An 18,644-nucleotide genomic window follows, 5' to 3' on the forward strand; every position below is an offset into this window, starting at 1 on the left:
CAGAGTTAAGGTAGAGTAAAGGAACTACTTTGAAACAATTAGTGGGTGCCCCTAACCGAGAAAAGATGAAAGATGAAGAAGTCTGACAGCTATGTACACTGCTGGATATAACAAAGTGTAACTTCCTATGTTTAATGTTGACAGAAATCACTTGACTGAAGATTTATTTTTTTGCCCATAGCATCAAAGCTACAATTGCGGATGCATGTCACATCATTTCTTATTGCGATGTTATATGTCTATGATATGTCAAAGAAAAAATACAAAGAAGGCTGAGTGAAGAACCATGAAAAACCTGCCAGCTGGTGTAATCCTCTTTAATAAGACACAAAAAACATTCCTTGTTCAATACAGATACCACAGAGTCAGCAGGATATGAAACAACTGCAAAGAACACACCAGCGATGTATCCAGCAACAAAAGTTACCACCTGTTCAGGTTTAGAACATTCATTGTGGGGCTTGAATACCTCATATTTGTACAAAGCCTCAATGGTATGTTCAAAGCAAGCAAACTTTATCATTGTGTATGAGATCTGGCTCATCCAGAGTGGAACAACACCTTTGCAAAATGCCCATAGTCCTTCTTCAGCATACATCTTTGGATCTGTCTCCCTAAGCCTTAGAGCATAACTAGGCTGTGTCTGAATACACACTTTAGCAGCTTCCATTGGAGCCAAACCAATATCAGCAAAGAACTCTGCACTGGCAGATGCAGCCAAGTATACCGATGTGTGCCACACATATGCCTTTTCCTTACCCAGCAAGTTGTTATATAGAGTTTTGAAGACTTTATAGAAAGCAAATTTGCGCAAGCCCTGCATAGAATCCCATCCTTTTGCAAGTCCACTCACACCATCTTCTCTGATTGTGACACTGAAACCATTGAAAATACTCTTGTACTTTGCTAGGTCAACCAAGTCCAACGGCACAACAGCAGTGTGTGTAATACCACAACTCAGGAAACCACCAAAGCCACACAGTGCATAGTATTTCATGTCTATGATATGATTAATCACCCACAGCTTAAAATTTGCCATAGTTATGAGTTCTCATGGAGATATATTGGATACTGGCCAAAAAAATATTTCCATTGACATCCATACACACAACTATGACATATTTATCCAACCCTGTTCTGCTTGTCATAAGCCTGTTGTCCCTTTCCTAACTCTTCTTTACCCCCATATCAATTACTTCATGCTACTGAGCATGGCAGATTAATAATGAAAACTGACCAAAAACATGTCTGTGAATGTTACGTTACACAAAACACTGTTATGTGTATGTCCATCTCTCCTAGTATGTACCCATGCACTCCTTCCCTCTTTACGGTGTGTATCTATTAGTCTGATAGATGTACAGGTCATATCATGTTTTCTGCATACTGGCATGACTCTGCTGATGGATAATACAAACATGTTGCCTTTATTCAATAAGGGATCATTGCTGTTGTAGCATGCAAGGTTTCTACATCTCCTGTAGGATTTATTTTGTGTCATGTTCATGTGGTAACAGATGAAATGTTCATCTAATATGATGTGGAAACTGACCTAATTGTGAAGAAGCATACAGCACACACATTTCAGGATATCCAGCCTTGCACATATAGCGTATCTGCTGAGTCATACTAATCATTTCAAATTGTCATTTGTAGCAAGCTGTATACACAGTTAATTTGTGTGTTGCAGTGAGGCCTGCAGAACAGCTACTAGTTGTACAAGTGTATTAAAGTAGGCGCTACTGGATCCATACTTTAGTGTACTCAGTGACAGTCACATTTGCACTCCTGATCACATTTACATAGGTAGTGACATCCTGACATCATTTGTAAAGAAAGAGAATCATCACAATTTCATCCCTTACTTACCTGTGTTCTGAACAGGAGCTCAGTGCTCTTACACCCTTGCCACAGAAAAAGCTACGTAACAGGTCTATTTTCAACACTAAGCACTGTCTGGGGTGCTAACATCTGCTCATTGCCACTGATCCTGGTTGCATGAAGGAAGATGTGCCACATTAAATTTTCCACTGTTTTCCTTAAGCAAAGGACCACGTTTGCTTGGCGCTTAAAGTTGCACAAATGGAGAAGGCAAGGCCAGCAGTTATTTATGTAATAAAACTTTGTCCCCATCATTTCAAAGACAGACTACAGCATGCACATTATACTAGCTGCTATCAATTTCTCTGATATTGCAAGCATGACACAAGGACACGTTAACAACAAGCACATGTATTCTGCAGTTAACACTAATCATGTAAGTTACTATATGTCCCTATTTGCACACAGTTTGGCAATGAGCATCAGTGGACACTGCTACTTCAGAAGTCTAAGTTGAATTCCTGAAATTCGAATCATGCACAGGCTAATACTTTGCTATCATCCTCGCAAATCAGCTTCTTAGCAATGCACTTTGTGAAGAGGTATAGCCTGTCTACCTCTGGTTACTGGGCTATAATTATGCACTACATGGAAATGCATTCATAAACACAAGAGTATGGCAATTCAATGTGTGCATGCCTGAACATGTACTGTCTAATATTCATGTTCATCATGCAGCAATGCACCTACAAAATGATATATCAAGACTTGGGCCACTGTCAAACAGACTCCAGAATTACAGAGTGTAACTGCATTGTTACATTTGGTATGGTTTATAGTGATGCTGGACATTGCTCATCTGGGATCATATCCCAATGATACTGCCAGTAACTTGTGGGCATACCTTCATCTGAATATGAAAACACATAACTCCATCATTTCACTACTGGTGTTTCCAAAGTGTGTGTTTGCGTCTGTATCATCTACACAACATTCTAGAAAGGGTTACATGTCTGCCTCACTTCTGCAATATGCATTTATGACAGCTTTTTGCAACTAGATCGCCAAGATGTATTTATATGTACTTTTGCAAACTGGGATCACACAATCATATCACAAGTTCTGGCTTTGGAAGCAAGTCTCATACCAGTATATGTTACCTGCAACACTATAATGATATCATCCTCTATAAAGTGCACTTTGACACTGTTACAATCAGACTTGTACAGTGGTGCGACCATGAAGTACAGAGTTCTCTATCTTGTGCAATAAGATAGATAGGGGTTCTAATTTCACAGCAGTCAACCTCTGTGTATGTTCATAGGTTCATAGGTAGGTACTAGGCTACTGGCCATAGGGCCTATACAAGCCTAGCCAAAAAGGTACCTGGTTTCACACCCAAGAACATTTTTTTTTGTGTGCCCCTGTGAAGCAGAACCACAGAAGTGATCCCCGGGGTGAAATTCGTATTACCTATCCAATCATCAAGATTTTTCTTGAGTGCTAATGAGGAGCTCTGTTTGACATAGGTAGTCTGTTCCAGAGTATGGGAAGTCTCTGGGACAGGAATCTATCCCTCCAGCATGTTCTGTTTATTGTGGTGACAAGGTTTATGTCCCTAGAGCATGTAGCTCGGAGGGATTGGGATTTCTTTAAGTGGAGCATATCCAACAGCTCTGGGTTTGACATAGCTTTGTATGTTAGACAGAGATTGCCTCTGAGTAGGTGATATGCAACGGAGTAAAGCTGGAGTTTTTTGAGTCTGTCTGCATAGGGCATCTGTTTGAGGCCAGTAATCCTCTTTGTGAGGTATTTCTGCAGCCTTTCCAGTTGTAGATGTCTTGTGAGGTACATACCAAAAGGGGCGTTGTACTCTATAATGGGTCTAATGAGTGATGAGTAGAGGGGAACAATGACCTCTTTTTTTCTGGATGAGAAACCTTTTGTGATGAGGTGTGTCACATAGAAGGATTTCCTGACCACTGTGGCGATGTGATTATCAAAGGAGAGACTACTGTCTACCTGTGTCCCAAGGTCTCTTATCATACTTTCTGTGTTAAGCAGACTACCACCTATGTGATAGTTCATTGGTACAGAGTTTTTACCAAAGGGGATGACAATGCACTTTTTAGCATTGATCATGACACCATGGCTTTGACACTAGGCATCTGTCTCAGTGAGGCCCTTTTGTAGGATGTCCAAATCGTTAGGAGTTTCGATTATGGCTCCTAGTTTGCAGTCTTCTGTGAATTTAGTTAGCCAAAGACCTTCTGTGTTAGCCTGTACTTCAGAGAAGTAGATACCAAACAGGAGAAGACCCAGGACTGAACCCTGTGGTACTCCACTTGTCAATGGTCTGAAGTCTGATTTGGAGTCTGCTACTTTCACAGTGTGGGTTCTGTCAGTAAGCCAGTTGGCAACCCATCTTGTGATATAGGGATTTATACCTAGTTTAGTGAGTATATCTATAATTCCAGAGTGGGGGATGGTGTTGAACACCTTGGCGAGATCTAGATAGATGTGGGTGTATAATCAGAAAAGCATGAGTCCAGGTCCTGCCACCCAAACTCAGGTATCATTCAAACTATACTTTTACACTGCTAGATGACTCCACAGCAATTTCATATAGCTCTCCCAACATCCTCTTCTCAACATACACTTATGATATCATCCTCTATAAAGTGCACTGTGACAGTATTAAACACAGACTTCTACAGTGGCACGACTGTTACCTACTATGTTTCCTAGCTTGTGTAATTATACAGATAGGGGTTCTAATCTCACAGCAGCCAATTTGTGTGTGTGTCTATGTCTGAGTGGGTGTGTGCATAGTTGGAAGAGCTTGAGCGCAGGTCTTGCTGACCTCCCTCAAGTTGTATTCAGAAGATAATTTTACATTGCTACATGACTCAACAGCAATTTAATTCAGCCTCCAACCATCCTCTAGCCAGCATACACTGATGATGTCATCCTCTATAAAGTGCACTCTGACACTATTAAAATCAAACTTGTGCAGTGGTGCTAGTGAGGAGTATTATGTTCTGCAGCTTATGTAACTACAAAGGCAGGGCTTCTAATCTCACAGCAGTCATCGTGTGTGTGTGTGTGTGTGTGTGTGTGTGTGTGTGTGTGTGTGTGTGTGTGTGTGTGTGTGTGTGTGTGTGAGTGTGTGCTCAGTCTGGAGATAATTTTACAGTGAGATGCGAGTCCACATCTATGCCACACACTCTTCCCAACATCTTCTTCTAAGCAGCCACTGCTGATGTCTTCCTGTATAAAGTGCACTCTTGACACTATTAATGACAGTCTTGTACTGTGGTGCTAGTGTTAAGTACCTTGTTCTACAGCTTGTGCAACTAGATAGGTAGGCATCCTAAGCTCACAGCAATCAGCTTGAGTGTGTGTGTCTATTCAACTATCAATGTGGAGACAATTTTACACTGGGATGCGAGTCCACAGCTAAGTAAAACATTCCTCCCAACATTTTCTTTTCAACAGTCACTGTTGATGTCATCCTCAATAAAGTACACTCTGACACTGTTAAAGTCACACATCTGGGGTGGTGCCAGTCTTACATTGTACTGAATTCAGCTTGTGTACCTACATTGGTGTAGTGTTTGAATCTGACCCGATTCAATGGGTGAGCATGTCGTTGGTGGTATATTACAGCCACTGTATGATGTTCTGAATCTGTTTCCATTTGACACCCACTCAGGAGAAGCTTTTACATAGCACCATGAATCCAACATTCCCTGTTTCACTGTGTTCACATAACATCCTTTCTGAAGAACACCTAGGATGTCATCATCTAAAAGATGCATGCACACATCATGAAGCAGATCCCCTCCATTACCCTCTGTAACACATATCCAGAGCACTGGATGTGTGATTGCTAATTCTGTCATGGGGTGGTGCCACGTCACACATGAACAGAGGCAGTCTATGATAAAGTCAAACACATCCACATGTACACACAGACCCCTACTATCATCCATCACATATATATAGCAATTTGGGTTTAAATGGTATAATAATAGCTAAGATTGTATGTGCTGTTGGTTGGTAGCCTAGTAATGTCCTTTGCACATGTCAGTATTATTGTCATCCACATGTGCTATGTTGAGGTGTATATGTACTATAGCCTTTTAACAATGTATTCCAATCTGTGACTTGAACTACTGTATTGATGGTTGCTGCTGCCATTTGGTTACATGTTCCTTCCATAACAGCTGCAGTAATATGCCTCCTGAGGACTGCTGACATTGGATGATGCTATGTATATTGTTGCTTTACTAAGTCATGCGTTCTTGTAGTGGACTATATCAACATTCTACATGGTTCTTATTCAGCCATCACAGTGATAGCTGCAGTGTGGCACAGGTGTGCATGTGTGTACCTAGAATCTGAAAATATTATCTGACGTACAGCAATATTATGTCATACTGATTACATGGGCAGATACGCCTGGGTTCAGCAACATGTTGTAATGCTGTCATATACAAAAAAAAATCACATGTTAAGATTCACTTACAACATTGGGGAATTCATTGTATACACTACTGTGTTGCTATTCACAAGAATTATACAGGTGTTTTAAAGCAGCATTGTATGTCTGCCAGCATTTGTGTCATTAACTGTTCTGCATGAACCACATTCACCTCATTTGTAATGTGTCCATATATGGTGTCAGAATCCTCACTCACACATTTCCACTGATAAACATATAGGCATATTATGTAAAATAGGTAGAGTTGTACAACTGTATTAACAGTTCAACTGTTTCATGTGTGATTTATACACAAAGCACTATTTGGAAGTGATGTACAGCCTGAAGTCCAGTTATAGTATAGGTACAGTATAGTGTGACTGCACTGCATAATGGATGTACAACTACATCATATCAGTATTACCACTTGATAGTATGCATGACACATATAGATGTATGTCAGGAGTTCATGGCAGTATAACATTTTCACTGGCAATGTCGGGGGACAGTGATAGTATGGCATATGACATGATGTCTACATGTACTTATAGAGGTTGCTCCATGTGTTGTCTGGTATGTGGACAATATCACAGTGACAGCTTTCTTGGCCATTAAGACTTGGCTCTGCACTGCTGTATTTTCTGTGCACATAGGCGTAGCTGATACATTGCCATTAGTCTCTACTGCTTTACCATTCATGATAATGGATCACACACACAAGCACACACGTATATATTTTAACATAAATGTAGATGTATGTGGGTGTACGAATCAACCATGGATCGACTGCCAATATCGTTGGATTTCCAGAAATCCATGCAACTGTGAGGAAATGGGATTTAGGATAAGCAAAAAAGCATATTTGCTGTAGATGCTGCTGCTGGTATTGTCTTGTATATTTTTCTAGCCTGGAACAAGTTGGTGCTATTCTGCCTCTCTGCCATTCACCCATACAGGAGTTGCCCATGGTATGGCAATTAGTAAGTGCATCTGATGATGTGGATGAAAGTGGGGTCCCGGTGTTTGCCAGATTGTCAGAATGTCTTCTCACAGCTTGACTGTTTTTCTCAGGCAGCTGTCATATTTATATTTTACTGGCGATACAGGAAATATTGTAAACACAACATTAAATTCAAGCTTATAATTCAAATAACAAATATTGTGGCCTGCATCAGAGTTTCTGGACATTTACCGAAGGCTCATAACTTAGGTGATATTTTCTACATACAACCTGTGGGGATACCAGGGCTATATCTAGGTTACTTGGCACCATGGGCAGTCTTCAGAGTGGAATGTCCTTCAATCTGAAGTTGATAGCTAAAAAAAAAATGCAGTCTTATCAATAAGCTGCATAAATTTATCCCAGTACTGCACTCAAGGCCAACTGGCAACTCCTAAGCACTGTGTAGTTACGTTTCTTAGGAATTCCACTCATGCATGATGTAACAGACACAATATCGTCATAGTAGAATCATAGTAAACACTAGGCTATCAACCCAAGGTGCCTTTTTAAACCTAGTCATGCTTTCCAATAAAATTCGATAGCTTTTGGATCCCATCAGCTTTGTGGGAGCATATACACTTGGACATAGGTGGCCAAGTGTTTACAAGCTTCCTTGTCTGTCTAACAGAGACATAGGTGCCAGACCAGGCGTATATTTATGCTTTCCCATCCAATGATCCAAGTTTCACTTGAATCAGTGTAGGGATAAACTCTGCTTCACATGGCTGGGAAGCCTTTTCTAGAAAAGCGAAGCCTCTGAGACACATAACTGCCCCTCTTGCATGTCCTATTTATTTTGCAGGAAAGATTTAGGTCTGTGGAATAGGTGTTTCTGATGCTATTTGTTTTATGAATATGCAACAGGTCCATTAGGGCTGGATTAAAGGATGCTTTGTAGGCTAGGCATAGGTTGCCTCTCAGCAGCCTGTAGGAGACCGAATTTAAGGACAAGTCTTTGAGGCAGTTTGTATAGGACTTGTTTTACACACATGGGTTAATAGGTTCATAGGTAGGTACTAGGCTATCTGCCCAAGGGCATTTATAAGCCTTGCCGGAGTGTGTCGACTTTCACCGCCCCATTGATTAATTAACTGATCCTCTGTCAAGCAGAGCCAAAGAAGTGATCCCAGGGGTGTATTTTCTGTTACCCATCCACTCGTCAAGGTTTCTCTTGAAGAGTGTTAGTGAGGGGCTCTGCCTGATGTAATTTGGAATTTTGTTCCAAAGCATGGGGAGTCTCTGTGACAGGAATCTACCCCTCCAGCATGTTCTGTTTATTGTTGTGGCAAGGTTTAGCTCACTAGAGCGTGTGGCTCGCAGTGACTTGAATTTCTTTAGGTGGAGCATGTCCATCAATTCTGAGTTGGACATGGTTTTGTAAGTGAGGCAGAGATCACCTCTGAGTAAGGAATATGCCACTGAGTACAGCTGGAGTTTTTTCAGTCGGGCTGCATAGGACATATGTTTGAGACCAGTAATCCTCTTGGTGAGGTACTTTTGTGGTCTTTTCAGCTGTTAGAAGTGTCTTGTGAGGTACATTCCAAATGGGGCATTGTACTCTATGATGGGTCTAATGAGTGATGAGTAGAGGGGCACTATAACCTCTTTATTTCTAGATGTGAACCCTTTAGTAATTAGATGGGCCACATAGAAGGATTTCCTAACTACTTTGGCAATATGATTGTCAAATGAGAGATTACTATCTACCTGGGTCCCCAGATCTCTTATTACCTCTTCTGTATTAAGGGGGCTGCCACCTATGTGGTAATTCGTAGGTGTTTTGTTTTTCCAAAAAGAGATGACTATGTATTTTTTGGCATTTAGCTTGAGGCCATGACTTTGACACCAGGTGTCCATCTCAATAAGGCCCTTTTGGAGGATGTCCGTGTCAGCTGGAGAGTCAATTATGGCTCCCAGTTTGCAGTCATTGGCGAACTTGGTTAGCCATAGTCCTCCTGTGTTTGCCTGTACTTCTGAGAAGTATATGCAGAACAGTAGGGGTCCCAGGACCGAGCCTTGTGGGACACTACTTGTGACTGTTTTAGAGTTGGACCTGGAGCCCACGACTCTTACCATGTGAGTTCTGTCTGTAAGCCAGTTGGCAACCCATCTCATGACATAGGGGTTTATGTTCATGCTGGTGAGTTTTTCTGTAATACCCAAGTGGGGAATGGTGTTGAAAGCCTTGGCGAAGTCAAGCTAGGCTGTGTGAACCACCTTTCCCTCGTCTATGGCCTTGGTGACTGTCTTGAAGAAGTCAACCAGGTTTAGTAGGCATGATCTGCCCTTAACAAAGCTGAACTGGGTTGGGTCAAGTGTTTGGAGGTTCCCAATGTCTTTGTTAATGAGTTTCATGATGATGCACTCCATAGCCTTGCAGACCAGGCTAGTCAGGCTTATGTGGTGATAGTTATCAGGGTCAGTTGTAGCCCCTCCTTTGTGGAGAGGAATAACCATTGCTGTGCGCCATTCTATGGGCACGTAGCCTGTGGAGAGGCTGAGGTTGAACAGCGTGTTTAGGTGGGGGGTTAGTTCGTTCTGTAGTTCATGCAAGACGCAGCCTGGGACACCATCTGGTCCCATTGACGCTGTGTTTTTGGCTTTTGAAAGGGCTGGTTTCACCTGTGCGTCTGTGATTTTTGGGACACTGCACTTTTCCGGTATTGTTATGGGCCCTTTTGGAGGTGAGAGGGAGGTTAAGTTTGCACTGAATCTATCTGCCAGGATGTTGGCAATATCAGTAGGTTCAGTATATTTTGTGCTATTTTGCACTAGTTCAGTGCATATCTGTGAGTTGCCACTTAGATTCTTAACATAGCTAAAGAAGACTTTGTGGTTATCTTTTGAATCCTTTGCTATTTTTCTTTCGAAGTTAGCCTTGGATGATTTCATGAGGGGACCTCAGTTTCTTACTGATACTGATCAGGGATGTCTTTCCTTCTTGGGATTTGTTTTTTTTTCTGAACTAGTTTCCTCCTTCTATTGTATAGCCTGTTTATTACAGGGGTCCACCAAACTGGTTTCCTTCTCTTAGAGGAGTGAGTCTTGGTTTTGCTAGGGATGGCACGATCCATGCTTCCTTATAGGTGCTCACAGAGTGCATTTATAAAGGTTTCTGCATCTTGGGCAGCATTATCCTTTAGCGTGAGGGCTGTGAAACTTACCATCTCTGTCTTAAGTAAGGTGAAGTTTGCTTTAGAAAAGTTTTTTACTGTGGTTTCCTTAGTTGGGGGTTTTGGTGGGGTGTGAGCATCCAGAGTGATCAGTTTATGGTCTGATCTACCCAGAGATGGGTTGACCTCTGGTGTGGAACACCTGTCGCCCATGTTGGTGATGATCAGGTCCAATATGTTTTCACCTCTGGTAGGGGAGTTTACCAGCTGATCCAGGGTGTTTGAGTTGATCAATTCCAGGAAGCGCTGGTCCTGGGAATTTGTACTCGAGTAGTTTTCTTAGTGAATGGTAAGGTAATTGAAATCACCCAATATCAGGGTGTTTGGTAAGACTTTCATGTTTTCCAGTGTCTCCAGAAAGGTGGAGTGGTGGTCCTGGGTCATGGAGGGTGATCTGTAGCAGGCCACAATTTGCATTGCAGATTTGCCCAATGTTAGTTGCACATGGATGATCTCAGAGGTATCATGTTGCACCACTAACCTGGAGGTGTAGGCATCCTTGATGAATATGGATACAGCCCCTCCTTAGGTGTTTCGGTCTGTATTCTGTGGCCAAAACGTGTGGTATGAGTTGTAGCCCAGTAGTGCTGGGGTGCTCTGTGGAGCCTTGAACCAGATTTCAGTTACTGCACAGATGTTGACGTTCTCCATACTGAGGAGTGCTTTGAGGCAATGCATTTTGAGATTTAAACTCATGGCGTTGAGTAGCATAACCCTTAGGTTTTTGTTAATTGTGCTGTTTACCGAGGTGGGTTTGACTTTTGAGCCTTTGTATTCTTTTGGTGATGAATCACTGAGGATGCCTAGTTGTTGCATATGCCTCACCAGGTGCATACAGAGGAGGGCACAGTGCTCAATGATTGGTCTTATGAGAGAAGAGTACAATGGAACAATGACATGCTTGGATCTTGATGCCATAACCTTGCTTATAGAATGATTTCCTCACTACAGTGGACACAAACATGTGATGGTCAAATACCAAATACTAAATACATACATTCCAAAATCCCTGACTACATATCCTACTCTTATGGGTGTATTGTGAATATAGTAGTCTGCAGCAATGGTCATCTATGTGAAAGATACTATGATGCTCTTTTCGTCACTTAGTTTTAAACCACGACTCTGGCAACAATTATTCATCTGTGTCAAACATCCTTGGAGGATATTTGTGTTTTTGAAGGATTCAATGACTGTACCTAGTTTGCAATCATCAGCAACTTTGGTCAGTCAGAGGGCCTTGACATTAGCCCTCACATCAAAGAAGTAGATGCCAAACATAAGCAGCCTCAGCACTTAGTTCAGAGGCATTACACTAATAAATGTCATTTTTGTGGAGGAAGACATCCCTGTTCTACCTTTTTGTGTCCTGTCTGTAAGACAGCTGGATATCCAGCAGGTGACATAGGAATTTACACTTCATTTAGTGAAAATTTTCTGCAATGTCTGAATACACTATTATGTCAAATATTTTGGTCAGGTCAAGGTAGGCAGTATGCACCATTTTGCCCTCATCCATTGCTTTATTGATCTTCGCAAAAAAGTCCACCAGGTTGAATAGGCAAGATCTGCGCTTGACAAACCTGAAGTGATTTGTTTATTTATTTATTATTTATTTATTTATATTTGTTGACCGGGAGTGTCCGAATGGACATAGGTCCCTTTTCAGCAGAGGCCCGGGGAGAAAAGCTCCACAGTTAAAATAAACAGACAGTAATTACATTGGATTACATAGCGATTAACAATTTACATAGCAATTACTTACAACATATTTACAAATGAAGAACATAGTACATCAGTAGACAACTAGAATCTTTATCTGTGAAGTACATAATAGACATTAACAAATGTTACAATAAGAAGTTCCTGCTGTATAATAAGTACTAGGCTTATGAGCATCTGAGCTTGCTATAATCAAGGTAGTTAGTGGAGTGGAAAGAAAGGTAGTGGTTGGATGGGGTGGGTGATATTAGAGTGGGAGTTGCAAGAGTACAGCCAGCATGTTTTTAGGTGCGCTTTTAGTAAAGTTTTGAAGTGGGTGCATGATGGTATGGAGGTAATTGTGGGTGGGAGGGAGTTCCATAATTTGGCTATGGTGCAAGAGAATAGTGCTTCACCAGAGAGTTATTGGCTTTAGTGATCTGCAAGTGATTTTTGTTGCTGGATCTTAGTGGTCTGGTGGTGTGATAGGGTTGGAGTAGATTCTGGAGGAATGGGACATTTAGTGGATGGTTTACTAGTTTGTGGGCGAGTGAGAATTGATACCATTGAAGGAAGCGAGGGAGTTCAAGCCAGCCCAGTTCAGCAAGTGAGAGACAGTGGTGACTACAGTAGGATGCCCCTGTGGCGAATTTGGCGATTTTGTTGTAGCAGGTACCTAGCTTGTTTAGATTGCATTGCCTTACTTTAGTATATATTGGAGAGGCATAAAGTAGGGTGGAGATAAGGTGGGAATTTGCTATTGAAATCTTTGCTGCTTTGGTGAGAAGTTGCTTATTTCTGTATAATGCTCCTAGTTTTTTGTGGACTTTTTTTATGGTCATGGATATGTGAATGTCAAATTTTAGTTTATTGTCTATTTCCACTCCTAACAATTTGGTGTGTTCAGTTGGGTATATAGCGGTGTTGTCTTTTGCTGTGATGTTAAAGTGAGAGTTGTTTTGAATATGTTTGGTGGGTTGGAAGATGAGTAGTTTAGTTTTGTTTGGGTTGAGTATTAATTGGGCATAGGATAACCAAGTTTCAACAGAGGACAAGGCTTCTGTGTGACATTTTGCAGTTTGGGTAGGGACTGGGCTGAGCAGATGATGGTTGAGTCATCTGCGTATTGTATGAGTGTGCCATGTTTGGTGGCAGGGGCTAGATTATTGGTGAAAACAGAGAAGAGTAGAGGTCCAAGGATGGATCCTTGGGGAACCCCTATGGAGACAGGTAGTTGGGGAGATATGTCATTCTGCCATAGAACGGATTGTTGGTGGTCAGACAGGTAACTGAAACCAGTTGGTGACTGATTGTGAGAAGGATAGGTTATTGAAGACAGAGATAAGGTGTTTGTGTGGGACCATGTCAAATGCTTTAGATAAGCCTAGGAAAGTAGCAGAGGAGAGATAGCCATTGTTTTTATGCTGAAGGATAGTGTTAGTAAAGGAGAGTAAGGCAGCGGTGGTGCTATGGTTTGGTTAGAAACCATGCTGAGTATTGGAAAGGAGGTTGTTAGTAAGGAGGTAGTCTGAGACCTGAGAGTGTATGCATCTCTCTAGTATTTTGGAGAGTGGAGAGAGAATAGCTATGGGGTGGTAATTGGTTAGTTCTGTGGAGGGTCCACCTTTGTGGAGGGGAATTATATGTGATACTTTCCACAGTGTGGGAATGTAACTTTCTGACAGAGATCGGTTAATCAAGATGGATACTGGGTAGGCCAGAGCATCAGCTGCGATTTGTAGGTATTCACTTGGGAGGTTGTCTGCTGCTAATTTGGTGGGCTTAAGTTTAGTTAAGAATTTTTTTATGTTGGAGGAAGGTACAGGAGAAAACGAGAAGGCAGTGGGGAGATTACTAGTTGAAGGTGTGGGTTGGAGGGGAGGGGGATTGTGTTGTTTAGCAAGTGATAGTATGGTTTGTGTGGTGTGTATTGAATGAGGTAGCAATATTTTCTTAGGGGTGAGGGATGTTAGGAGGAGGGGTACTGACTTTACCTGGGTGGAGAATGGAGTTTATGGAGGACCAGAATTGTTTGGGGCTGTGTTGGGAGGAGTCTAGGGCAGACTGGTAGTATTGGAATTTGCCCTGTCTTATTAGCTTTTTGACTCTATTGCGTAGTTCTAGGAATGTCTGTCTAGTTGAGGGGGTTTTGGTTTTGCGCCAGTGCTCTCAGGCTTTATCCCTGTTTTTCATTTCTGACTTAGTGGTTTTCTGTAGCCATGGGGAGGGTTGTGTTTGATTCTGGAAAGTCTTATGGGGGCATGGTAATTAAGGATGCTCAGGAAGGTAGTATTAAAAAATTCAACTGCGTCATCAAGACTGAGGTACTTTAGAGGACGCCAGTTACATTCTTTGAGAGATGAGATGAGTGTGAGTGGGTTAAAGTTTAGTTTTTTACGTATTTGATGGTAGATGACAGGTTTAGCTTGGTATAGGTATTTTTTGAGTAGGAATGTTGGGGAGTGATCACTGAGGCTATCTGATAAGCAGCCTGTTATATATGACTGGGGGCTCGTACTGACTAGTATCCAATCCAGGGTAGTGTGCTTGCTGGAGTTTTTATTTATCTTGGCTGGTGACTGGGCTAATTGGGTGAAGCCATGAATGTTTACATGATGGGTTGGATGGTTGCCAGGACAGGATTGCCAGTCAATATTGAAATCACCTAAAATGATAGTTTCTTGGGAGAGATGGTGGGTAGACCAGCTGAGGAGGTTTATTAGTGGAGGGATGTTTTGGCCAGGTGGGAAGTAGCATCCAATTATGTTGATGGTTTTGTTTTGGGTCCAATGTTTGTAGGTTACCTATGTTGTCATTTCGGATGCCCATGATTATTACCTCCATAGCTTTGCTTATCAGGCTAGTCATGGTCAATAATTCCCAGGTCCATGGAAGGCCAACCTTTGTGCAGCAGGATAACTGTTGCAGCCCTCCATTCATTTGGCATGAAGCCTGTTTGGAGACTAGGGTTAAATAGTGTTTCTAGTGATCTCGATTGTTCATGTCTCATACTGCAGTGTTCTTCACCTTGGAAAGGGCCTTAAGTACCTACTGTCAAGTTATAGTTAGGGTAGTTATGGATGTGGGTACTTCCTGAGGAGCATCTGGTTGGAAGAGGGGGTTAAAGCTGGGGCTATATTTGTTGACCAAGAGATTTGCTATAACTTTTGGCTCCACATAGTTGTCACTGTCTACAATTAATTCAGTACATTACTGTGCATTGCCTTTGAATTTACAGACATAGCTAAAGAAAGCTTTGTGACTGTCCTTGGCCTGGAAGGCAAATTTTACTTCAAATTTGACTTTTGTGGACTTTATTAGCCTCCTGAGTTGCTTGTTTAGGTTAGTGAGGGATTTTCTTGCCTTGCTGTGCAGTGCCCCAAGTAATTTTTGCCAAGAATTTCCTCCTTTTGTTACACAACCTATTGTTGTTGTGATTCCATTAGGTAGCTGGTTTACTGAGTGGATCCTGTGCTTAATCTATGTAGATACAGCTGTCTCTGTGCAGCTGTTAATATGATTATACAAGGCTTCTTTGAGTGATTCTGCAAAAGCGAGGGTGTTCTCATGTTTTGGGAGAGGAGCTTGACATTTTCCCAGGGTGTCAGTAGTAGAAAGTTTGCTGCAGGAGTAATTCCTAAAAGTTCCAGGGTTATTTGGTATTCTGCTATGTTTGTGAGAACCAGGTCAATGATATTTGCACCTCTGTTGGGTGTACAGGCTAACTGGTCCAAGGTGTGTGCATTTACAAAATCCAAGAATCTTTGGGCCTGAATGAGGGGTCCTGTATGATTCCCAGTTTGTAGTGGAATAGTTAAAGTTGCTCATGATTATGGTGTGAGGTTGAATGGAGAATGCCCCTTGTATATTTTTAACTATATATTATACTTTCCCTGGGTCATAGAAGGGGACCGACCTATATCTTGCAAAAATATGGCATGGGACTTTGTCTAGAGTAATTTAGGCATGCAGAAGCTCAAGCACATCATATTGATGGACCAACCTTGAGGTGTATTTGTTTTTAATGTAAATAGGGACACCTCCATCTTTCATATCTTCCTGTGCAGTAGTTGGTCTAAATTTGTATAAGTCATTGTGGCACTGGACTGCCAGGTGTTGTCCATGGCTTTAAACCATGAATTAGTAATTGTACAGATGTCTACATTCTCCAGGGTGAGGAGAGCTTGTAGTGACTGGAATTCCTAGTTTAGAGACTTTGATACACACATTGCAGATTTATGTCTAAATGTACCATTCTGCAGTTATTGAAGAAATGCCCCCATTAAACATCATCTGGAAATATTTACTCAAATAGTTCACAACAAAGTCTTATAATATAAATGTGTTAAAACCCAATGAAAAAAACATACAGTAGACTCCCTCTTATCCGGTCTCGCTGGGACCGGACCATAGGCTGGGTAAACAAATGGCTGGTTAATCAGAAAAGTATACAAAATAGAATTCATAGGCTATAAATCAGATTAAAAAATATGCATATATGTCTTATGTAAATATTTATTCATTGGAAGTGAAAACAAATAAGAAAGGGAAAGTCTTAGAGGTCAAACTTTCAGTTTTAAGACATGGCTTGTAATTATATTGGCAATGTGTTTGATAGAATGTGGAGGTCACAAGTGTGTGGATCTAGGTAAGGTTTAAGAACTTTGCATACAGAGGCATGTGAGTGAAGAAACAAGGGCCAGTTTGCTTGAGCAACTCCCAATGACTGCATGTTAATGACTGCATTGTTAGCAAACTTGAAAATTCATACAGTGGTCTGAGGGTTAGAAACATTTAGGGGAGGGTGTCGATATAGAAATAACAGGGCTCTGGGATGGCGGAGTTGGTTACTTCATCTACCATTCACTGGGTTGGTTGTTAATTAGCTGATGCAGTCACTAAATACAGGTAAATCACTCTTATCTGGTCTCGCTTTAAACTGGCACTTCGGAATGTCTCTGTTTATCATCTTAATCCTAAAATTTTTAAATATTGAAACAAAAATTAACTTACAATATATAAAATAAAAACTGAAGTTTCATTTCAATATTTTAACATTTTAAGATTAAAACAATAAGCCGAGGCATTCCGAAGTGCACGGAGGAGGCAGAAGTGTTGCTCTTCTGTGTCTGTTGCTACGGCGATGGCAGAAATTTAAAGGCCAATTTAAAGGAGGCCTGATAAGAGGGAGTCTATTCTAACCAAAATTACAGGTTGCGTTTCAGGGAAGGATCATAGTATTGGCTGCTGGGCTACAGCCACCCCCCCAAAAAAAAACAACAAAACAAAACAAAAGTAAACCCCAAAAATGACATTTTTATTAACTTTACCTTTTATTGCAAAATGGTAAGTTTAGCATTAATGCTATAGTTACTGAGACTGGAATAAGGCATGTGCATACACAAAGTTCCAAAAGGTTTTGGGGTGCATTTAAAAGAAAAAATATCAACTTACTCTGTTTGTTGGCTGCATTCAAAACAGCCCAGAACTACACTTACTCCATGCTAAAATAAAATGATCATGCCTGTTAGTTCTTTCGGCCTTTTGCAGAAGACAGAATCATCAGTCAAAAGTGGCTGACTGGGATGTTGTATGAGGCAATGAAGAACCATTTCTATTGGCTCAGGCTTTCTCATGTGACTGGCTTAGGCTGAGGCAGCTTGAGAATGAAAGTAAATGATACAAGTAGTAGATCACTGCTACGGTTTAAGCAAGAGAGACTTTTTTATGTTTTCATTCATTAATTTTAAGAAACTCTACAAGTGCCACTTATCTGTCATGCAGTAAGCAATTTATTTTAAGTGCATGTGTGTGTCTACCTGTGTGGAGGGACATGGATGCTCTTAGCTTTCACAGGTTTCACAGACTGTGTCTGATTATGGCTTATATTTTGGTCTGTTCCTTCTAATGTTTCTGTTTTTTTTTTGAGAAAAAGCATAGTAATGCCAAGTAAGTTATTTTAGCAACTTTCTAAGTATATAACAGTAATATTTGTCCTTGATTTTGTCCCTTTGCCCCCAATTATTTTATAGCTTTCTCTTTAAATCTTGGACTAAGAAGTTGAGAGGTATATATGTATGAGTGTGTGTGTTTGTACCATATATTCTAAAAGCAGTGAACCAGGAATGCAGTTATCAATTTATTCATTCATTTCATCACAAATTTCTGATATTAACAGTCTTAGTCATATTAGTGGCTATAATTTGCATTCACGTGTGTGTGTGTGTGTGTGTGTGTGTGTGTGTGTGTGTCCGAGGCATGGATGCATGAATGCTCACAACAGTCTCTGATGTTACAAAATGTCTTTGCTTTTTTTCTCATATTTGTCTGTTCCTTGTAATATATGTGTTTTTTTCTTACAAATCATCGAGGATTGCAGTCATGTAATAATGACAGTTGTTTGAGTTTCAGACTTAATAGCATTCAGAAAGAGCTTGCTAATGCAAAACTCATTATTCTA

The 18,644-nt window shown here is 41.0% G+C and overlaps 1 protein-coding gene across 1 annotated transcript; it reads right to left on the bottom strand.

Moving 5' to 3' along the window:
- Positions 1-220: 220 nt before the first annotated feature.
- On the bottom strand, positions 221-1,039 carry LOC122796002 (phosphate carrier protein, mitochondrial-like). Its single transcript, XM_044064481.1, has one exon. The coding sequence runs from the start codon at positions 1,037-1,039 to the stop codon at positions 221-223; it is 819 nt and encodes a 272-aa protein (XP_043920416.1).
- Positions 1,040-18,644: the final 17,605 nt, after the last annotated feature.

This window comes from Protopterus annectens, chromosome 2.part2 (genome assembly GCF_019279795.1).
Source record: "Protopterus annectens isolate FY-2018-M chromosome 2.part2, PAN1.0, whole genome shotgun sequence".
In the NCBI taxonomy this organism is placed as follows: domain Eukaryota; kingdom Metazoa; phylum Chordata; order Ceratodontiformes; family Protopteridae; genus Protopterus; species Protopterus annectens.

Coding starts and splice junctions, on each gene's coding strand:
- LOC122796002 (XM_044064481.1), bottom strand. CDS start 1,039: ATGGCAAATTTTAAGCTGTGGGTGATTAATCATATCATAGACATGAAA.